Source organism: Podarcis erhardii, assembly GCF_964252035.2.
Source record: "Podarcis erhardii genome assembly, chromosome: 14".
Lineage (NCBI taxonomy): Eukaryota > Metazoa > Chordata > Lepidosauria > Squamata > Lacertidae > Podarcis > Podarcis erhardii.
This window is the reverse complement of record NC_138503.1, coordinates 44,028,417-44,051,746: the sequence shown is the minus strand read 5'-3', so window position 1 is coordinate 44,051,746 and position 23,330 is coordinate 44,028,417. Positions and strand designations below refer to the sequence as shown.

At 47.6% G+C, this 23,330-nt stretch overlaps 1 protein-coding gene across 1 annotated transcript in view; it reads right to left on the bottom strand.

Moving 5' to 3' along the window:
• TECPR1 (tectonin beta-propeller repeat containing 1) overlaps window positions 1-23,330 on the bottom strand; it is a 41,062-nt gene that overhangs the window by 10,087 nt on the left and 7,645 nt on the right. Inside the window, exons 4-20 of the mRNA XM_081839565.1 lie at window positions 22,210-22,332; window positions 21,377-21,502; window positions 20,620-20,794; window positions 18,747-18,847; window positions 18,071-18,172; window positions 16,974-17,119; window positions 16,089-16,594; window positions 14,372-14,517; window positions 12,698-12,853; window positions 10,493-10,642; window positions 9,296-9,453; window positions 8,629-8,756; window positions 7,470-7,572; window positions 5,151-5,247; window positions 4,078-4,157; window positions 2,782-2,838; window positions 951-1,125 (exon numbers count right to left, since the gene is read on the bottom strand). Of these exons, the coding sequence (XP_081695691.1) occupies window positions 951-1,125; window positions 2,782-2,838; window positions 4,078-4,157; window positions 5,151-5,247; window positions 7,470-7,572; window positions 8,629-8,756; window positions 9,296-9,453; window positions 10,493-10,642; window positions 12,698-12,853; window positions 14,372-14,517; window positions 16,089-16,594; window positions 16,974-17,119; window positions 18,071-18,172; window positions 18,747-18,847; window positions 20,620-20,794; window positions 21,377-21,502; window positions 22,210-22,332 (2,529 nt within the window). The remainder of the gene's footprint in view (window positions 1-950; window positions 1,126-2,781; window positions 2,839-4,077; window positions 4,158-5,150; window positions 5,248-7,469; window positions 7,573-8,628; window positions 8,757-9,295; window positions 9,454-10,492; window positions 10,643-12,697; window positions 12,854-14,371; window positions 14,518-16,088; window positions 16,595-16,973; window positions 17,120-18,070; window positions 18,173-18,746; window positions 18,848-20,619; window positions 20,795-21,376; window positions 21,503-22,209; window positions 22,333-23,330) is intronic.

Sequence of the window (23,330 nt, the reverse complement as noted above, 5' to 3'; positions counted from 1 at the left end):
CTACAACTGTGTAATGTTAAGCACTGGCTCCTGGATTCGCTTATTTTCATCGGCCCTCCTCTTCCCCCTTTTGTGTCGTGTCTATTAGATTTAAATGGAACACAATGGCAAAAAAGAGGTGGCATTCCGAGTATAGAAATGTTACTTGAACAGAAAGATAGCTAGCAAGAAGATAAAACTTCATGGGTCCCCCTAGGTATATGTCTGAAGTGACACTTGCACAGCTGACACAGTTTCCAAGGGGGTAGCCACCTTAATGGTAGTAGAAGCATTTATGGGCTACAGTCATCTATCAGATGCATGAAGTTATGGCTGGGACTGATGGGAGTTGGAGCTCAAGTTCAGTTGGTAGAGCATGAGACTTAATCTCAGGGTTGTGGGTTCGAGCCCCATGTTGAGCGAAAGGTTCCTGCATTGCAAGAGAATGGACTCAGATGACCCCATGTTCCCTTCCAACTTAAAATTCTATGATGCGATCCTAACACCTGGAAGGCCACAGGTCCCCCAGGCCTGAACTAAATGAAGATTGACCCTAACATGCCCCATTAAAAAAACAACATTTATAACTGATTACCCAAGAGCAGAAAGGTAAAGGGACCCCTAGCCGTTAGGTCCAGGCATGGACAACTCTGGGGTTGCGGCGCTCATCTCGCTTTATTGGCCGAGGGAGCCGGCGTACAGCTTCCGGGTCATGTGGCCAGCATGACAAAGCCGCTTCTGGCGAAACAGAGCAGCGCACGGAAACGTCATTTACCTTCCCGCCGGAGTGGAACCTATTTATCTACTTGCACTATGACGTGCTTTCGAACTGCTAGGTTGGCAGGAGCTGGGACCGAGCAACAGGAGCTCACCCAAGAGCATACAAACTAGCAAAGTGCACAAGTGATGTTACTTAGATTCATTTCAGGTGCTCAGTTTGCACAAACACACAAGAAAAATCAAAGGCTCACAGCTGGGTTTTGGGGCGTGATGCATAGTCGACAAAGCACATCTCCCTTGTCGCTGATAGCCCAAAGAGCCACAAACTCGTCCTCAGCAGCCAGAGATTCAGGAATGATGGAAACGTCCCACAGGGCTATAGGGGGGACTTCCAGCCAAGGACCACTGGTGACGTATCTGCATTTCCTGGAAAGGCCAGGGAGAGAGAAAGGAGGTGAGTAAAAGGGCAATGGCAGAGCCCCTGCCTTGCACGCAGGCAGTCCAAGGTTCAATCCCCAGCATCTGCAGGTAGCTCTGGGAGAGACTCTCTGCCTGAAATTATTGGGACTGCTGCCAGCCAGAGCAGACAATACTGAAGATCAATTTCTTACAAATGCATGAACATTTATGATGCTATGAAGCACCGTGAGAAGGATCGTGGGTGGCAGGGTACAAACACTTTCAAAACCTGACGCAGGGAATTGCTGCAGGGAACATGGCTGAACTTCGAGGGCCAAACAACCCCTTCTTTTCCCCATCTGCAGCTGCAGGATATACAACGGTTTGAGACCCGAGGGAGCCCTGCTAAGCACCAGGAACTGGCGCTTCAGGGCCCAGAAAAACCTGAACCTGCAGCCAACGGGAGGCCAAAAACTGCCGTGGGCAGCAATTCAAGTTGTAGGTTTACAGAAGCTAACGAAGGCATGTGTGCTTTACCGATTAGCCAAAAGAGCATGATGCAATGTTGGGCCTGGGTGAACAGCAGTTCAGCACAAGAAGATACTTAGAAAGCCAAGCTAATAAGGGCACCGCTGTGTGGTGGTCGGGAGGTCAAAGGGCAGAGGGAATGATCAGGGCACTGATGCCTTCCACCTTGGCATGGAAATAAAAAAAGTACCCAACTAATTCCTCCTACATTTGCTTTGCTTTATTGGGGGGGGGGGGGGAGGTTGAGTGGAGATTGGATGGCTGGTCCAAAAGGATCTACACTGGCTCCCAGTACGTATCCAAGCACAATTCAACGTGTTGGTGTTGACTTTAAAAGCCCTTGATGGCCAGGTGCACTTCGCCAGGTCGGTGGCAAGCGATGGCCCAATCCTTGCACTAGCCCAGGGGTCAGGGGCTAGGGGTCCGTTCATACTGAAACTCACCAAGACCAGAGAGATCAGGGAGATTGCATATTCACCATTATAACTTTGAATAGGAGTTGTTGGGAACTGCAAGTGGGGCAGGAGTGATGTTGAGCACTCATCGCACCCAGTTTGCAAGCTTCCCATGAGCATCTGGTCCAGGAGTCAGCAACCTAAAGCCCATGGGCCAGAAGTGGCCCACGGAAGCTGTTTAACAGGCCCACGAGCTGCCCACTTGGTGAGTCCCCGTGCGCTTCACTAAACTGGCGCAGCGTGGGTACTTTCTTCCATGGCTCCGGAAATCGCTTCTGCACATGCCCAGACGTTGGAAATCGCTTCTGCGCAGGCGCGATTTCAGCATCTGGGCATGCGCAGAAGCGATTTCCGGCATCGTGCTGTGCCGGTCTGGCCCACGGAGGATCTCCGCAGGAGTAATCTGGCCCATGCCCGGTAAGCCTTGCCGACCCCTGATCTGGTTGGTCACTGTGAGAATAGGATGGCAGGGCTATTCGTAGATTCTTATGAACCATCCTTTAACAGCTGCCAATGACTCCATAGTAAGGCTGTTAACTATACTTGAAGCAGTAAAGAATAGAATCAGATTTTAAAAATCGACAAAGTGTGTGGTAAGGGAAGCAGGCCGATGTACGTGCAAAGGAAGGGAAAATTCTTTCTCCCTCCTGCAATATACCTGAGAGGTACCTAAACTATTTTGGAGTGTGATGTGCTTTACCTGGCCCAGCGCCTTCGCCGCACAAAGTCCTTCATTGTCTTGTGCCCATGATAAGACCTGCAGGAAGGAAAGACGCACTGTTTTTTAATGCTGTCCACCGGCAAAAAGATAAAGAGGTCCTGGCCCTTCGCTCCTCTCAGACAAAGGGTGGTTTGTTGGGCCAGCCAGGCTCCCATGTTGGGGGTTAGCCACTTGTCACGAGTGAACTTTTGCTAAAGAGCAAAGCAGCACCCCGGTGCCAGATTTATTTTTCGTATAAATGGAGCTTATGGAGTTCTGTACAATCTAATGGGACATGAAACAAATTCAGATCTTCTTGCTGTTGGTTCCATAAACTGATACAGGCACAAAGAGCACCAGATTTTGCATTTACTTTGATCCTCCCCATTTCCCTCCAAGGTGCACAAACTTGGTCCCTTTCCTCTTCACAACAAGCCTGCAGTGAGATCCAGCTCCAGATTTGAAGGAGGCCTTGGTGAGATTAATCTGGTGGCACCGGCAGCGGATGTGCTGTAATCAGTGCTGGGCTACTTGGACATACGGGTGCCTAGAGAGCGAGGGGGCTGTTCCCCTCCCCCCAAAGATTATCCATAATCCACTAATTCCCATCTTTAATTTTTTAAAAAGCAAGATTTTAGCATTTGTAGGACCTGAGCTATGAGGCAAAATGTACAAGCCCCAATCTTCTCCATTTAGCTTTTTACTTCTCCCACCGCTGGAATGCTTCCTGTGGACAACCATTCTCAGAGATGCCATTTTAATTTCCCACAATCCCCTGGAGCAACACTCTGTGGGAAATGAAAATGGCAGTACCCAGACAGCAGCAGGCCCTGCCTGAACGTTAGGTAAAAATAATTTTTAACCCAATAAATGCAGAAACGAGAATCTTGGGCCACATTCATACTGTACACATTTGAAGCACTTATGATACAGCTTTAAGCAGTCATGGCTTCCCCCGAAGAATTCTGGGAGCTGTAGTTTGTTAAGAGTGCTGAGAGTTGTTAGGAGATCCTTTAATTTCATGAGTTCCCTCTGAAGAGGGATTAGATTGTTAAACCACTCTGAGAACTGTTGCTCTGTGAGGGCAACAGAGGTTTAATAAGAGCTTTTTAGATGTATGGTGTGGAAGTAACCTTGGATGTACAAGCTAATTTTTTCTTCCTGTGTTTTTCTCAAAAGCTTCTGCTCCTGTTGCCATTCTTAAGACTTCATGCTCACACTTCAAAGCAGAGACAGGGGAGGTAACTTATGCAAGCCAAACCATTTAGCAGTAGTAAAGAAAACAATAAGCCTTACGCTGGAAAGTCAGCTGCGTATTGCCACCCTTCCCGATCAGTGCCACCCGAAACGCTAAAATCGATGTACCAGTCAGAAACCTGGATTGAGTGGAGAGAGAGTCAAGAATTCAGAAGGAGAAGGAGAAGAAATCTGATCCCTATCCAGGACCAGCAACATAAATTTTGAGAAAGCTCCTAGCAGGATGCCCCCTGGTGGCTTCCTCCAGTAGCAGCAGTTGGGTCTGGAAAGCCACTCATCCAGGTTAAAGTCACCACAATGACCTGGAGCAAAGCTATGGTTGGGTCCTTTGGGGGAATTGTGGGAAATTAAAAAATGGGAGGTGGGAACAGGCGAGGGGGTGGGCCAAGGCAGTTCTACACCAGCAGCCAAGGGTTCTCACACTGATCCTATCCATACACCCCCAACCGAAAAACTCCCAGTGCAAAACAGAAAAAAAAACTAGTTTAGGGAAAAACTAGTTGTCACACAGGATTTTCCAATATCCTTTTCGCAACTGGAGTAGGCAGCAAATAGAACGGTGGGACCCGAACTAATGGATTCAGGTTACAAGAAAGGAGAGTCCAACGAAATATCAGTAAGAGCTGTTCGACAGTGGAACAGACTCTCAGAAAGAGATGGGGGAATCTCCTTCCTTGGAGGTGTTTAAGCAGAGGTGGCCATCTCTCATGGATGCCAAAGCTGAGATTCCTGTATCACAGAGGGTTGGACTAGATGATGTGGGGTCCCTTCCAGCTCGAAAATTCTATGGTTCTATGAACCTTCCCTGTCTGTAGCTCAGTGGTAGAGAATCTGCCTCGGGTGCAGGCAGTCCTGGGTTCAATCCCCAGCATTGCCAGATATGGAAGGGAGAGACTATGCTGCCCAAAGCCCTGGAGAGCTGCTGCCAGTCAGTGTAGACAATACTGAGCTAGGTGGATCAATCATCTGACTCCGTACATGGCGTACAGACTTGTGACTTGTCCAAAGGCACCTAGCTGGGACAGGGAAGGATGCAACTCTAGAAAATCTATTGCTGCAAGTCAGTTCATCCTTGCAACAGGGCAATGTCCAGAAAGGTCCAGTCCGCTTACCCAAGACCATTGTGGCGACGGGGGCTTGGTGTTGGTCTTCGTACACTCCTGCAAGCCGGAGGCATCACTCCACATATACCGATCCGTGGGGAGGCCCCTGTAAGACAAAACACACACAGGACGCTCAGTGCCTGATCTTCTGTGTGCTGACTCAGTTAGTTAAGTCCCATTCTGTTCAGTGGAGTTCAGTCCTGTGTGTTGCAGACTAAAAGAAACCACTTCGCACCAGAAATGCCTTCCTTTCATAACAGCGTACAGTGGCACCTCGTGTTATGGCTGGGATCCGTTCTGGGGGCCCGTCCGTAACATGAAATGCCCGCAACTCGAAGTGTTGTATCTGCGCAGGCGCACGGCGCAATTTAGCGCTTCTGCGCACGTGGCAAAACCCGGAAGTAACCCGTTCCGGTACTTCCGGGTTGCTGCGGGACGTAACGTGAAAAGACATAACATGAAGCAGATGCAACATGAGGTATGACTGTATTAGGGAGCAGCCTTTGAGACTTTGCTGAGTTGGGTCCACGTGTAACATCCAACCACGGTTTAGAGGTGCTTGAGCTTCTGGGCTCTCTTCTGCCCCTCTGCTATTTCCCAGTGTGATTTTCAGAGCTGGAATCCAGGCCCTCCCTTACATTACGTGGCAGGAAAATGAAGGAAGCTGTGGTCAATTCCCAGGTCACCGATGAGAGTTCTTGCACGAAACCTAGTTCCAAGCCCACCTTCTCTCGGTTTCATCAACATCGGAGGCACAGTTGGTGGTGACATGAGACAGGGCCTTTTCGGTGGCTGCCCCAAGATTGCAGAATTCCCTCCCAAAAGAGGTTGGACTGGCTCCCTCACTATCTTTGATGTTTTATTGTGTTTTTAATATTCTGTTGGAAGCCACCCAGAGTGGCTGGGAGGCCCAGCCAGATGGGCGGGGTATAAGTAATAAATTATGATGATTATTATGATGATTATCATCTTTCTGCCGGCAGTCTAAGACCTTCCTATCCTTTGAAAACTAGGCACAGATTATGTTGGTGTTTTTTTTTTGTTTTTTGTTTTAATCTTTTTTATTGATTTTCAAGGATATAAACATACAACATAAAACAGTACAAAATCCAAATACTGAGATTACTCTGAATCTCCGGACTCCCCCTGCTCATCTCTTCCATGGGTCCTTTTAATTCTATTTTCAACTGCATATCAGTACTTCTCCAATTTTTCATCTTCCTAAGTCATCTATACGTTTTTACATTACAAGTGTATTTAAAGCCCTGCTAATGTTTTGACCTATTTACAATGATTTTGTATATACATTATAAACTTTTCCCATTCTTTTTTAAATTTCTTGTCTTCTTGATTCCTGAGCTTCCCACTTAATTTTGCCATTTTGGCAGTCCATCAACTTTGTTGCTGTTAATGCTGCTTCTAAATGTGTTTTATTGTATTTTAGGTACCGTTTTTAACCAGTTTCTATTACTGTGTATTTTATAATGATGTCTTAAAAGTGTTGCTAAGCCACCTTGAATCCCAACTTGGGGGAAAGGCAAGATATAAATACATCAAATCAATAAGCAGATTTATCTCATTCAGAAGTTACATTTCCTGACAAATATATAAGCAGAAGATTTGTTTGTCTTGACAACTAAATTGAGCCGTGCAGTTTCCACAAAGCGGGCCCTAGGCATGCTTTCTTCCACCCAACCACCTGGTCCCGGCACCCATGCTAAATGTTTTGGGCAAATACACCCTCAAGTGGTGAAATCTAGTATTTACCCAGTGCAGAGAGATTCCTAGGCCTCCCAAGCTCGTTGAACTATCAGACCTAAGAGTCTGAAAAGTCCTGAAAGACCTATATTGGCTCCTAGTACATTTCCAAGCACAATTCAAAGTGTTGGTGTTGACCTTTAAAGCCCTCAATGGCATTGGTCCAGTATACCTGAAGGAGCATCTCCACCCCCATCATTCAGCCCAGACATTGAGGTCCAGCGCCGAGGGCCTTCTGGAGATTTCAGCACTGTGAGAAACAAAGCTACAGGGAACCAGGCAGAGGGCCTTGTCGGTAGTGACACCCGCCCTGTGGAACGTCCTCCCATCAGATGTCAAGGAAATAAGCAACTATCTGACTTTTAGAAGAAATCTGAAGGCAGTCCTATTTAGGGAAGCATTTAATGTTTGATGTTTTATCATGTTTTTAATATAATGGAAAAGGTTGCTTGTTTGCTGTTAAAAACAACAACTAAAAAAACGAACAGCGTCAGCCAAGTAAGACTAGTAGACTCCAATGAACGTCCCCCAAGAGAGTCACTCTGAAGTTTGCCTCTCGGCACCCCGTACCTGCTGCTGTATCCAGTGACAGGATTCCACCGCTGATTCTCGTAAATGTACACACACTTCACATCCGACTGCGAGTAAATGTTATCTGCGCTGCTTGCTAGACCTACAAGACCCAGACCATTAATCACACCCTAATATTGCACGTCCATTTCCCATTTTAAATATTGATATCCTTCCCTAAATTAATATATACGGGAATGTGTATGAATGTATATGCATGTATGTGTCTATAAATACACACAAAAAAATTATAATACTGTGTATAATACCAGTCTGCATCTGTATTAGATTTGAAATTGTTTCTACATATGGAATTGTTTTTATTGCTGTCAAAGTGCAAGGCGATAAATAGGTTCTGCTACGGTGGAAAGGTAAACAGCGTTTCTGTGCGCTGCTGTGGTTTGCCAGAAGCTGCTTAGTCATGCTGGCCACTTGACCCAGAAAAACTGTCTGTGGACAAACGCCGGCTCCCTCGGCCTGTAAAGCGAGATGAGCGCCGCAACGCCCGAGTCGTCTGTGACTGGACTTAACTGTCAGGGTTCCCTTTACCTTTTTACTATGTTATCAGTCATGGCTGTCAGGGGTCCTTTACCTTTACTGTGATATTTTATGGGAAGCGATATGGGAAGGGTCTGGAAACCAAGCCTTACGAGGAATGGTTGTGGGACTTGGGTATGTTTAGCCTGGAAAAGTGCAGATCGAGAGGAGCTATGATAGCCATCTTCAAATATCTCAAGGGCTGTATCATGCAGGACGGAGCAAGATTGTTTTCAGGAGGGTAGACCCCAAAACAGTGGCTCCAAGCTCCAAGAAAGGAGATTCTGACTAAATGTCAGGAAGAACTTTCCGACACTAAGAGCTGCTTGACAGTGGGACGGGCTGCCTTGGGAGGTGATGGACTTGGGGGGGGGGTTTCAGCAGAAGTTGGATGGCCCTCTGTCATGTATGATCTAGTAGAAATTCCTGAATTGCAAGGGGTTGCTGCGCATGTGCACTTGGGTCACCAGCGTGATGGCAGTCATAGAGATATTATTATATAGTAAGATATCCCACCTGTCAATTATAATGCCAGGTAATTGGCAGGAGGGATGTCCCACCCAGGGCGCCATCTAGGGCCCCCCTGCAAGTACATAGATCAAAATGAAAATATATTTCTTACCTGAGAAGAAACTTCCTCCATAGCCACCGGTGTAAACCCAGGCGGTGTGGTCGTACCCCACGCCCCAGACTATGCCGCGGCTGTTGCATTCAATCATTCGGAGATGTCCACCTATCTGGCGCCAGAACCTGCAGGACCAAAAAAATCTGCTCAGCATTCCCCCAGGATACAGAACCATCTAAACCGGCCTTTCTCAACCTGTGGGTCCCCAGATACTGTTGGACTACAACTCCCATCACTCCTAGCTAGCAAGGCCAGAGCTCAGGGATGATGGGAGTTGTAGTCCAACAACATCTGGGGACCCACAGGTTGAGAACCACTCAAATCAATCCACCTATTGTATAAACGAACATTTATTTTATTTTATTTTTGCAATTTTAGCCCATCCCTCCTCCAACGAGTTCGGGGAAGCACACCTGGCTCCCTCAATAGCCGTAAAACAACCTGTAAGGTAGGCTAAGGAGAGTGCGAGAGCCTTTAAATTGGCTAGGAAACAAACCCAGTAGAGACCTCTGAGTTTGTTGGAACAGGTTTGGGCCTGTCCTCTGCTGGTCAATCAAAATTTGCCATGTATTTGATTTCCCCCCTGCCAACCCGGCACAAAAGGGCAAATCTGCAGCCACACATATAATCCATTAGCAAGGGAGACGTATTAAAGCTTTCTCACATTTGGTCACACGGCGTTGGGTGTGTCGCTGCCTCCATGTCAGGACTTGGCTCACTAGCGAAGATGTCCCCTTTGCAGGTCACGGACCAGATGGCCTGATGGGAGGGGGGGCCCTGGATCTGCCGGCTTTCGCAGCAGGACATGCTCAGGAGAGCCAGCTGGGAGGCACGACAGGAGGAAACATTTAGTCACGGGGAACACAAGCAGTTTGAGCATTGCAGCTCCTTTAAAATACGAACCCAGAGATGACACTATACATTTAAAGCAGGCCTGTCCAACCAGAAAAAGCTCAACAACGCTGGTGAATAAAATGGGTAAATCACTGCCAGTTTATTTATAGTGGGAGTCGATCGCAGTCTCTTGGAAGTTGGCCACCACTGATTTAAAGCATCCTACTATGTTATTGGGACGCGGGTGGCGCTGTGGGTTAAATCATAGAGCCTAGGACTTGCCGATCAGAAGGTTGGCGGTTCGAATCCCTGCGATGGGGTGAGCTCCTGTTGCTCGGTCCCTGCTCCTGCCAACCTAGCAGTTCGAAAGCACACCAGTGAAAGTAGAAAAATAGGTACCACTCTGGCGGGAAGGTAAACGGTGTTTCCGTGTGCTGCTCTGGTTCACCCGAAGCGGTTTAGTCATGCTGGCCACATGACCCGGAAGCTGTACGTCAGCTCCCTCGGCCAATAAAGCAAGATGAGTGCTGCAACCCCAGAGTCGGCCACGACTGGACCTAATGGTCAGGGGTCCCTTTACCTTTTTACTATGTTATCAGTCATGGCTTTGCCTAAAGAATCATGGGAAGTGTAGTTTGCTAAGGGTGCTGTGAGTTGTTAGGAGACCCCCTATTCCCCCTCACAGAGCCGCAATTCCCAGAGTTTCTTGGGGAAGAGGGATGGATGGCTAAACTACTGGGAACTGTAAAGTTCTCATAATGATTTAACAGTCTATCCCTTTCCCCAGAGAACTCTGGGAATTGTGGGAACGAAAGGTCTAAACACCTCTCAACAGCCTCACTGAACTACGTTTCTTGGGATTTTCTGAGGGAAGCCATGAGTGATAAAGTGGTATCAGACTGCTTTAAATGTATAGTGCAGATGGGAGCTTTTTTTAAAAAAAGACAATATTCGAATCTTATACACAAGGGATGAATTTCAAAACATGCCCTGTTGATTTCAACATGCATCTGGTCTTTGAGCTCACCCAGTCGTGCATCTCCTGTTCGGTGGCAGCCGCTAGTCGGATGGGCCAGCGCTGCTTGGTTTTTTCCGGCGTATACAGAGCGAAGGAATGTTTGGCCTCGTTCAGGATCTCAACCAGGATGGTGACTTCATTGAGGAACACATGGATGTACTGGGAAAACACACACACACACACACACAATATACAAGCTTTTTTTAACTGGGGAGCGCATTTACCCGACCATAGGACGCACCTTGTTTTGGAGGGGGAGAACAAGGGGGAAAAAACCTCTCCCTCTCTGCTCAACGCCCCTTCAGCGAAGCGGCAGGAGAAATGGAGCCCCTTCCATTTCTCCTCCCGCTTGGGTGAAGGGGCACTGCGCAGCTCTCCCTCTCTGCTGAAGCCAGGAGAGTCTTGCTCTCCTGGCTTCAGCAAAAGGAACCCGAAGCCTTTGGAGCGCAGCGCGAGTTCCTGTTGTGCTCCAAAGGCTTCAGGCGGCTATCTCTGAAGCCTGGAGAGTGAGAGGGGTCAGTGCACACCGACCCCTCTCGCTCTCCAGGCTTCAGCGAAAGCAACGCGTAGCCTCTGGAGCACGGAGGGAGCACTCTCTCTGCGCTTTGGAGGCTTCGTGTTGCTATCGCTAAAGCCAAGGAGTCGCTCCATAGGACGTACACACATTTCCCCTTAATTTTTGGAAGGGAAAAAGTGCTTCCTACAGAGCGAAAAATACGGTAATAACAACTGAATCTGGGAATTTTTAAAGAATCTGGTGGAAAGCACTGGGTGAAGAGTCCTCGCTCAGTGGTAGAGCACCTGCTCTGCACACAGAAGGTCCCAAGTTCAGTCTCTGACATCTCCAGGTAGGGCTGGAAAAGTCTGCAGTCTGGAATCTTGGGGAGCCACTGCTTGCCAGTGTAGACAATACAGTGGTGCCCCGCAAGACGAATGCCTCGCAAGACGGAAAACTCGCTAGACGAAAGAGTTTTCCGTTTTGGAGGTGCTTCGCAAAACGAATTTCCTATGGGCTTGCTTCGCAAGACGAAAATGTCTTGCGAGTTCCTGCGGTTTCCCCCCTTCCCCCCCCTTTTTCTAAGCCGCTAAGCCGCTTATCTGCTTATCCGCTAATAGCGCTAATCCGCTAAGCCGTCAATGGGCTTGCTTTGCAAGACGAAAAAACCGCTAGACGAAGAGACTCGCGGAACGGATTCTTTTCGTCTTGCGAGGCACCACTGTACTGAACTAGATGGGCCTGTGGTCAGGAATCTGCCAGTGTAAGGCACATTCCCACGTTCCTCACATAGGAGGCCATCATCTAAGATGGTGCCTTGTACTCCAACATGTATTTGGATAATTAGAAATAAAAGTATCCTCCCCTTTCCAAACACTTCCAATGTATAACTGTACTTAAAAATGCTAAATGCTAATTTTAGCACAATGGAAGAGATATTCATATACAGTCATACCTCATGTTACATTTGCTTCAGGTTGTGCATTTTCAGGTTGCGTCCCACGGTGACCCAGAAGTACCGGAAAGGGTTACTTCTGGGTTTTGCCACTCACGCATGCACAGACGTGCAAAATGGATTTGATATCCCGCCTTTCACTCCCTTTAAGGAGTCTCAAAGCGGCTAACATTCTCCTTTCCCTTCCTCCCCCACAACAAGCACTCTGTGAGGTGAGTGGGGCTGAGAGACTTCAAAGAAGTATGACTAGCCGAAGGTCACCCAGCAGCTGCATGTGGAGGAGCGGGGAAGCGAACCCGGTTCCCCAGATTACGAGACTACCGCTCTTAACCACTACACCACACGTCATGCGCATGCACAGAAGCGGCGAATTGCGATCCACGCAAGCGTAGACGTAGGCTGCGTTCTTTTCAGGTTGCAAACGGGCCTCCGGAACGGATCCCGTTCGCAACCAGAGGTACCACTGTATATGTTATATAGGGGCGAATGCTTCATGGAGGAGAAATTAAGAATTTGGTAAATGACCCATTTGAATGGTATTGCATCTGCTTATTATGCTGCTCATTAATTATATGAAGCAAACAACGCATTTTTCGGACACTTTCACAGAAATGGAAAGTACTGAAAAGTTTTCTGGGGTGGGTGGGAAATCCATCTCACATCGCGTTCTAAATTTACAAAGCAAATCAGTGCATAAAATACGGACACGGCGCAGAGAGCTCGGTGTGGCTTCTCTAGAGAGAATATGGCTGCGCGCCAGTACCTTCTTCTCCTCGTAGTGCATGTAATAGATGAAGAGGATGCTGTCCCGCGTGCCGTCGTTCCCGGTGAACTGCTCAAGGGCCACCCGCACATCAACCCATCTGTAGGGCTTCCAGCTTCTCCACCACTGCAAGGTTCCAGTTTTGACCCAGACAGACTGGAAAGGCAAAAATGAAATGAAATGAATGCAATGCAATGGAATAAAACCACAACTACCCCAAACCTCTCCATTCTGAAGGAAATCAGCCCTGAGTGCTCACTGGAAGGACAGATCCTGAAGCTGAGGCTCCAATACTTTGGCCACCTCATGAGAAGAGAAGACTCCTTGGAAAAGACCCTGATGTTGGGAAAGATGGAGGGCACAAGGAGAAGGGGACGACAGAGGACGAGATGGTTGGATAGTGTTCTCGAAGCTACCAGCGTGAGTTGGACCAAACTGCGAGAGGCAGTGGAAGACAGGAGTGCCTGGCGTGCTCTGGTCCAGGGGGTCACGACTAAACAGCAATAACACCACCCAACAGCAGCATTTAGGTGAAGACCACAAGGGGGCCAAATACCTCTGCTCCCCTTCCCTCCATTGCTCCTTCTCTCTACTACAGACAGTAGCGGGCAGAAGGTTATACTATGGTGGTTGTGCAGAGAAAGCAGACAGAGATTTTCCCCCCAGCGAAGCTGCTGGGAGGAAGGTTCCAGACAAAAGTACTTATTTATGCTCTTGAACGATGGAATTTCTTGCTACAGGATGTGGTGATAGTGGTGATAGTGATCGACTTAAAAGTAGGTTAGACAGGTCAAATTCCTTTCAGCGCACCCATTGTCAGAATTGTAGGTTGTAAGCATCTTGAGGCATGGAACCTGATCCCCCCCTGGCCTTACTCTGTATGGTAGGGGTGGCAAACACATAGGTCCTAGAACCTCATGTGGCCTCCAATCCATTTTTTTCTGTCCCTAAAGGGACTTCTACCTGCTTCTCCCCTCCTCCATAACATGCCCCCATAACAGAGGTATAGTGGTATAGTCATGTTTACTACAGTGGTACGTTGGGTTATGAGCTTAATTCGTTCTGGAGGTCCGTTCTTAACCTGAAACTGTTCTTAACCTGAAGTACCACTTTAGCTAATGGGGCCTCCCGCTGCCGCCACGCTGCCGGAGCACAATTTCTGTTCTCATCCTCAAGCAAAGTTCTTAACCCGAGGTACTATTTCTGGGTTAGCGGAGTCTGTAACCTGAAGCATCTGTAACCTGAGGTACCACTGTACTGTTACAGTCATACCTCAGGATGAATACGCTTCAGGTTAAGCGTTTTTGGGTTGTGCTCTGCGGCGACCCGGAAGTAACGGAACGCATTACTTCTGGGTTTTGCCGCTCGCGCATGTGCAGACGCTCAAAATGACGTCGCACGCATGCGTGGAAGCAGCGAAACGTGACCCGCGCACACGCGTGTTACGTTCGCTTCAGGATGCGAACGGGGCTCAGAACGGATCTCGTTCGCATCCAGAGGTACCACTGTATTAGGAACTTAGCCATAAAGCTCTTAATACATAATGTCAAAACTGCATGAAAAATGTAGTTTGGAGAGTTTTCTGCTCATCTCTGAGGTCCTTCAGAGTCCCTCAGCTTGCTCATTTTGAAGGTCAAAATGCAGGACAAGATGGCAGCCCCTCTCCACGCTTACCTGCTCGACAGCCTGTTCGTAGTGTCGGAAGTTCTCCACCTCCCGCCGAGTCCTTTCCGTGAGCTGCTGAAAGATCTGTTTCCGCCACACGGCAGTCTGTGCGGGGGTGATGGAGAGAGAGAGGGACTGCCCAGAAGAGGATAAGGCTACGGCAGAAAAGGAGGAGCACATAATTAAGGACTAGGCAACAGAACAACCAGAAGGCCTCAAGTTCAAGCCCTGTCACTTTTGTTTCAAAAAGGACCAGGAAGTTGGTGTTGTGATAACTTCTGCCTGAGACCTGAGAGAGCCACCGGAAGTCAGGAGAGACAACACTGGCTTAGACAGGTAAGCAACTGCTTCCACCTGGGGAAGGAGAGCACCTCAATGTTAGAGCAACTGCCCTGCATGCAGGAGGTCCCAGGTTCAATGCCCAGGTACAGCTGGCAATGTTCCCTATCAGGAACCCAGGGGAACTGCTGCCTGTCAGTGTAGGCAGTATGGAGCTAGATGGACCACCAAGTCTGACTCAGTATAAGGCGGCTTCCTATGTCCCACACCACATATTTAAAGCACATGGGTTTCTGGGAACTGTAGTTTGCAAAAAGTGCCAGGAACTGTAGCTACCTGAGAGGTAAACTACAGTTCCCAGGATTCTCTAGGGGAAGCCAAGTGCTTTATATGTTTGGCATGGATGTGGGGCAACTTCATACATCCCACCACCACACACAGACTTCATTGCCCTAGGTAAGTACCAAAGTTTGAGGTAGGGTTACAAGACCAATTACTAAGAAGAAGAGAAAAAACATAGCACTATGTTTTATCAGAAGCCACTGTGTTGTCTCTCCAGATCATGGGCGGACAAACTAAGGCCCGGGGCCCAGATCCGGCTCAATCGCCTTCTAAATCCTGCAGACGGTCCGGGAAACAGCGTGTTTTTACATGAGTAGAATGTGTGCTTTTATTTAAAATGCATCTCTGGGTTACTTGTGGGGCACAGGAATTTGTTCATCCCCCCCCCAAAAAATAGTCCTGCCCCCCACAAGGTCTGAAGGACAGTGGACCGGCCCCCTGCTGAAAAAGTCTGCTGACCCCAGCTCCAGATGTTGCTGGACTACAACTCCCATCAGCCTCTACCACCATGCCTAACTATCAGGGATGATGGGAGCTGTAGTCCAACATCATCAAGGGACTCAACTCTGGAGAAGGCTAACTTAAAGCAAAGAGATAGTCGCACAAATGCCAGGAGTCTTGCAAATCTGAGGGAAAGGGGTCAGCCTTACTCATAGAGACTTGTCCAGGCTTCAGGCCTAGTTCTTATAAATGAATGAGACAGCAGACCCATGTCTGGAATATACACTTTCAGGCCACTTGTGAGGGTTCAATATTCCTTCACAAAAAGAAAAGAACACACCACCAGCAGGTCACGGAAAGGTTGCCTAGAATCCATCTCCAGCAACATCTGGATAGTTTTCCTTGTATACTGAACTATTTTGTACTGAACAGTCATGTGAATTCCCATCTGCCGTCTTAAGTAGTACAGGCCAGACACAGGTTTACCAGACACCGCTGCACATGAAACTTAGGTGTGTCTCAACGTTAAGTCTGTGACCAAAGGATAGAGATTTAAAAGTGGGATCTTACAGGGCTGGATCAATGGGAAGGAAGGACCATAGGGGAAGTGTACACATTCAGAAGGGGACATGGAGATGGTTCAAACACTGGAAATCTCCCCCACCTGACTGCACCGTGAACCACTTGAGGGAGCTGTGTGAATCCACAAAGCAGCCTCCGCCACAGACCCAGGCCCACAACGGATGTTCGTCGGCCTCCAAATGATCCTCTATGCCAACGGACAATGTGCCAAAAGAGGACAGGCTGGATGCCTCAGCCGAGGCGCTTGCAGAGGCCGCAGCTGGCTTCTTGGCCTCCTTCAGGTCAATGTTTGTCCACTGCAATTCAGCGGGTTGAGACTCTGGACCCAAGGCAGGTGCTTCTGGGACATCTGCCGGCCCTTTATCTGCCACAGGGTTGGCTTCGTCAAGAGGGGATGGGACAAGATTCACAGCTGGGCCTGCGTCCGATTCCAGGGCCTGCTGGGGCTTGTTGTCACCTGCCGCACACCCAGGCAGGCAAACGTTTTCCAGAACCAGAGGTGCCTCGATATCGGATGGGAGGTCTCCATCACTTCGGAATATGGAGTTGGTTTGTTCCTTGATGTCATCCGTGAAGAAACAGCCAGCACTTGGGGAAAGGGAGAAGAGAAAGAGATTGCACCGGATCCAAGCCTGTTATCATTCAGTAACAAGCTTGCCAAGCCAATTATATATACAGTGGTACCTTGGGTTATGAGCTTAATTTGTTCTGGAGGTCTGTTCTTAACCTGAAACTGTTCTTAACCTGAGGTATCACTTTAGCTAAATGGGGCCTCCCTCTGCTGCTGCGTGATTTCTGTTCTCATCCTGAAGCAAAGTTCTTAACCCGAGGTACTATTTCTGGGTTAGCAGAGTCTGTAACCTGAAGCGCCTGTAACCTGAAGCGCCTGTAACCCGAGGTACCACTGTAGTGGAAGATTATGGTTTTTGTTGTTGTTAAAAGCACATTCTCAGGGTTTCTAAGTTACCTGAGGAGACTTGTTGAGCTGCCAGTCTGCGATCGGTCACTATCTCGGCTGCAAACAATCGCTTTCCACGTTTTCCCACTCAGCTCACTTGGGGTGACGCCTTGACGGAAATAAACGGCTCTGTCCTCACAGCTGATCCCCCAGACCTAGACAGCGAGAGAGAGAGAGAGAAGATAAAGCAGAAATGTTTGCGAGAGTAAGAAAAATAGATGTTCAACTCCCTTGTGGCTGACATCAGAAAAGAAGTGGCTCCCAGTCAGTGTGCTGTAGCAAGTAAGAGCAACTTTATTATTTGACACAATATTTATTTATCTGATATATTTATGTACTGCCTAATGCCAAAATAAGCTTCAAAGCAGTTTGCACGTATGAAAATGCGAGCATGAAAACAAAGCAGCCATAATCTGAATACAAAACCAAAACATGGAATAAAACAGCCCCATTTGAACAGTGAAATATAAACAACCACAATTAAAATGCACAGTGAAACGATCCCATTAAAACCACGCAACAATTAAAACAGGAGACTCAGGCCGAGAAAAATGTTTGAGTTGACAGGTACCCCAAAAGATGATATGTAAAATAGAAAATGCAAAGATAATTAAAAATAAAATAGAAATAAACCAGACTAATGAAACCTCTGCACCTCTCCTTAGCAAATGCTTTGAATAAAATCTCTACAGATTTTAACCCTAAACTAAGTTGAGGGGATTGTTTTTCCTACACACCCAACCACCTACGACCTCACCCTTTTAACCTGAGATGCAAGGCTTGTGTTCTGCCAGTGAGCTATGGTTCTGCTCATCCCGGTTCAGTTGTAGAAGAGTCAATCCTATGAACGGGTTCAAAGTTTTTTCTTTTTTTCTTTTTGCAGGCCTGGTTCAACTTCCAATGGGGCTAATGTTCCAGACCTGCTTGGATACTTGCTCTGCTGCTTCTAAAGCAGGCACAGGCAAACTCTGCCCCTCCAGATGTTTGGGACTACAATTCCCATCATCCCTAGCTAACATGACCAGTGGTGAGGGATGATGGGAACTGTAGTCCCAAACATCTGGAGGGTCGGAGTTTGCCTATGCCTGTCTTCAAGGGAGCCTCACCTGGTCATTCAAGCCGACGTTTACCATCACCATCTCGCCAACCATCTCAATCCAGCTGGTGCCGCAAGGATTGTGAGAGTTCACACCTCTTCTGAACCAGACCTGAGGGGAGAATTTCCAAATTACTGCTTGGTGGCTCCGGATTTGTCTACCAACTCTGTCCCCCTCCCCAATCGAACTCTGAAACTGGAATAAATTATGCAGAGTAGCAATACTCACATTCCTGAATTACTTTATAGGTTACACAGAAAATGGCAACGGGCTCTGTTTGCAATACGCATTTAAGGGAGTAATCATACCACTTTAAAAAGTCATGGCTTTACCGCAAAATCCTGGGAACTGTAGTTTGTTAAGGGTGCTGAGAGTTGTTAGAAGACCCCCGTTCCCCACAAAGAGTTAGAATTGCCGGAGTGTTTTAACAATTATTTCCTTTTCCCAGGAAACCAAGGGAACTGGATTAATAAATCACAGCAACATATAATGAAGATTCCCCAGTCTTTTTAAAAGTGGAATAGGGGACAGGACAATTTTTTAAGGTACAAAGATACTGCCCTGGGTGATGGGGAGTGGCTGACTGTTATCCTAAATTGTTGTTTTCAATTCCTCTCTTCTGTCACATAGCCAGCACTAAATGAAAGGAAACCTTAAACCGCCATTGTGTCTCAAAGCTTCTTACTTTTCGGTCTTTGGTAACTGCCCAAACAACATTCACACCCACTGACACATGTAAGATTCCATTCTCTGGGACTGGAGGCTCCACAATCGTCCAAGAAATTCCTGTCAGAGGAAAAAGCAAGAGAACAATTTGAAACCCTAGTTGAGTCCCAAACAAGAACAAAAATATGATGCTTTTATTTACTTTTTACTTTGTAAATTTATGCCCTCAAGAAAAACGCGCTTTGGAAAGCAAGGGATACGAAATACACATCAAACCATCAACAAAATGTGAACCTTGTGCTCCCTTGGGAAGAAGTGCAGGATATAAACTTAACAAAATAAAATAAACACCTGCAAATCAAAACCGCTTAAATACATCTCCTTCATAATCATAGTAATAAGCTGGCACAAAGGCAACAATAACCCATCCATCATAAGTTAAGCACACAAAACCCAGAGCAAACTATTGTTTCTACACCTCAGTCCGTGGGTTTTAAAGGCCTCTTTGGAGCTACCGATGGATGGTGCCTGCCTCACTTGGCGTGGGATTAAATACCACAACATTGGAGCCACCAGCAAAAAGGCCCTGTTCCCCAGGCAGACTGTCTTTCCAGGACAGCACCTAATCAGGGTCTCTGAAGCCGATCTTAAGCTATGGACTTAAAAGCAGATGGCACCGGGAGGGCGAGGCGGCAGGGAGCTTGGCAAGGTTCATGCGCAGCAACGGAGCACCTGATTGGCTCCTCACCCTCCCGGTAACTGACAGATGTGTGGCGCTGGGAAGCCAGGTGAGCAACGAACGCTGCTACAGCCTTTAAGTCACCTGATCCTAAACAGTTCAGCACTTGAAGGTCACGGTCAAAAGCCTCCCGTGACTGCAAATGTGTGGGATGTAATTCACTGGGAGCAGTCAAATACAACATTCCTTGTTTTGCTAGAGTGGACATGCAAGGGGATGTTTGGTCCAGCCAGTCAAAACTTCCTGTTTTCCTGGCCTGGAGCATCCTTCCTTGCATGTGACTAGTGGGTGGGCGTGACCTTTCCAGACCTGGTAATAGGACAAGGCATGCTGCCACTCTCTCTTATTTTCCATCTTCCTTTCGTCCTGCGAACTTCCTGGACTGCTAACTGCAGCCACTAAGTCAACCCACATATGGGGTAAACCTGTTTGTATATGCTTGTAACATTAAGCCTTAAGCCTATCACACTGTGCTCTGCCTGATCGTGAGTAAACTTTCTTTTTACTGCTTATGAATAAGACTGTGCTGGGACGCGGGTGGTGCTGTGGGTTAAACCACAGAGCCTAGGACTTTCCGATCAAAAGGTTGGCGGTTCGAATCCCCGAGACGGGGTGAGCTCCCGTTGCTCGGTCCCTGCTCCTGCCAACCTACCAGTTCGAAAGCACGTCAGAGTGCAAGTAGATAAATAGGTACCGCTCCGGCGGGAAGGAAAACGGTGTTTCTGTGCGCTGCTCTGATTCGCCAGAAGCAGCTTAATCATGCTGGCCAAATGACCCGGAAACTGTACGCTGGCTCCCTTGGCCAATAAAGCAAGATGAGTGCTGCAACCCCAGAGTCAGTCACGACTGAACCTAATGGTCAGGGGTCCCTTTACCTTTACCTTAAGACTGTGCTGTCTTTATTATTTTAGGAGGGATTCAAGGGGTCTTACCAGGAAAATATGAGAACACATTTCAATCTGGACAAGCCAGCTTGAATTGCGTATTGTCTTAAGAAACTCACACGAGTTTGCAATGAGTTTTCTGCTGTGCGTGAGAAGGGGAGTATAAACTCTGCTAAGTAAAGGAACTCGCTGGAGCAAGTTAGGAAGGATATTAATAAACAATATATCCTCTCCTGACACCCTGAACATTCCCACAAAATGGAGCTTACCTTGAGGGTTGTTCCTGTCAATCCCTTCCCTCACGATCGCCTGCCCTTCCCAAAGAGTTCCCCAGAGAAGGTCGTACGGCCCGCAGCTGATCTGGACGGCTTCGCCAGGGGTAGCAATTAAAGACCACGAAGAACCTTCCGGATTGTGATGGCAGACGTCTTCCCTGTACCAGACCTGAAGTGAGGGGGAAACGTGTAGCCTTCAGGAATGGCAACTGTTGATTTTATATGTTTGTCTATTTAATTTTGTATTTTATATAAATTTCCACCGTGCCCTTCCTCCCAAACGGGAGCCCAGAGTGGTAAATAACACCTGTAATTTAAAAAATAAAACAAAAACGTATTTAAAGTATTCTACCTGCCCCTGCTGCAAAGTTGCCCTCATGGGTATGTATCTCTTGGGGAGGGATGAAAAAAGTTCTAGATCAGTGCTTCTTCAGCTGTTTTTGAACTACAACTCCCATCATGCCTAGCTAGCAAGACCAATGGTCAGAGATGATGGGAATTGTAGTCCGAAAACAAATGGAGACCCAAAGGTTGGGAAACAACTGTTCTAGATTCTATCCAATACTACTCCAACTCGAGTAGACACACTGAAATTAATGAACCTAAAATGAGTTGTGTTCATTAGTTTCAATGGGTCTACGCTGAGTAAGGCCAGCACTGGCTAGAGCCTTCTGCATTCCTGATATAAACCGGCTGAGGGACCAACACTCTTTTGCCATACGCAAGAATCCCGAAGGCAAATAGGTGTTACCTTTCCTTGCAAAGACACAGCCCAGACTGACAACCTTCCCACTGGCTCGTCTGTAATCTCCCATCCTCCAACGGAAAGATCATTGAAAGGATCCGGCAACTGTGTGGGATCCTGTTGGGATGGAATCTACAGCAGAAGGTCAGAAAACATGCTTTGAATTACTTTCCTGTGGGTACAGATTCGACATTCTTCCCAGGTGAACTTATTGTTTCTTATTAAAAGCAGCTCATTCAGAAATTGCTTGCAGTTGGCGTTACAATATGCCCCCTAACAACATATGGGGTCCCAAGCTTGAAAAATAATATAAATAATATTACAAATATCCTTCCCTTGGGGGGGGGGCATGTCACTACAAAATTGGCCAATGGGATGCAGGGGTAAATGTAATGGATGTGAATGGAATGAAAGGATGGATTAGAGGTGAAGCTGCTGGAACCCTCCACACCGAAACATCTTGTTGCAAGTCCCACTGGCTGCGACGTTAAATTTAAAAAATATATGCTTTCTGCCAAAACTCGCAGGGCAGTTCAGAAACACTAAATGCCTCAACCCAGATGGAAGGCAAAGGAAAAACCCGGAAACAGCATCCCCCAAGAGCCTGGAAGAATAAAATCACCTTTGCCCGGCATCAACACAATCAGGTGGACACCACTGAAAAGGCCCTGCTGCAAGGAATCCGGGGTTTGATCTTAGGTTGTGCAGCATAGCCACTGTGAAAGGCCTTGAGCCAACCCTGACCACCTCCAGACACACTGCAAATTTGAAAAATTGATGTTTGGGGGGGGGGGAGGGGGAGGGGGAGGGGGAGGGGGAGGGGGAGGGGGGAGAGACACCTTTGCCCATGTATCTCGCGACTTGTATCTCCGGTACCGAATCCACCGCCTCCGTCGCACACAGGAATTCCACCTCTTGTCTTTGGTATAGGTGGCTGGGAAATCTATAGCGTATGTCCAGCCCTGAAAAAGGAAAAAGGAAAAAAGAAGGAAGGGGGAGAGAGCAATCAGAAAAATATTTTTGTCAAGTATTGAGTTTACCAGAAAAAAAAAGCTCAATATACTCTAGGCACGATCTAAGCACCAACCTCTGGCAAAATTAGCAACGCTGCTCTTACAAAGCAGCTTTTAATCCACCAATACATAATCACAGAATTGTAGAGTTGGAAGGGACCCCGTGGGTCATCTAGTCCAACCCCCTGCAATGTAGGAATCTCAGCTAAAGCATGTTGCGATCCGATTGCCTGCCCACCCTAATAAGAACCACTAATCAACCTAGCCTGGTTCTCGTGACACATTCAATCAGGGACCAGGAACTTCAGGCTTGGGCTACACATGTGGCCCTCCAAGTCTCGCTATCTGGCCCTCTCTCCAGCCTACACTTTCTCCCCAGGCCAACACCCTTCACTAGCTTGACTTTGCACTGTCCTTGAGTATTTTTTGCCTGGCTGGAATTTGCCCTTCAACTCTCATCATTCCTCTTCCTTGCCTGGACGGAGGACAGAGAGGGGTGTGCGAGTCAGTGCATACTGTACAAAGGAAAAAATTATACCCATTGCCCAACTTTTGCACATCACCCTGCACAGCAGTGGCATGTGGCCCTGGGAAGATTGCCAAGAAGGAAACACATGTCTTTTGTTCTGAAAAAGGTTCCCTGCCCCAGTTTTAAACGATAGGTTAAAGTAAACTAGGGCTTAATGTGAGCTTGCACTTTGCTCCTCCACTGCTCTTAACTTCAGTGCCCCCCAGAGAGGAAATAAACTAGAGGTTGACTTGCCGTTACATGTGAACCACTGCTTATGGTTTGTCTGTCTCCTGGCAAATCATGATGGTAAGAACAAACCATGGTTTACTAGGAAACCACGAGTGCCGGTTTGCACATAAACTGGGCTAGGGAGAGGCTGCTTGATGTTGAAGCTGGGCTTCTAACACTTATAAGGAATAACCTCTGCAATAGCAAT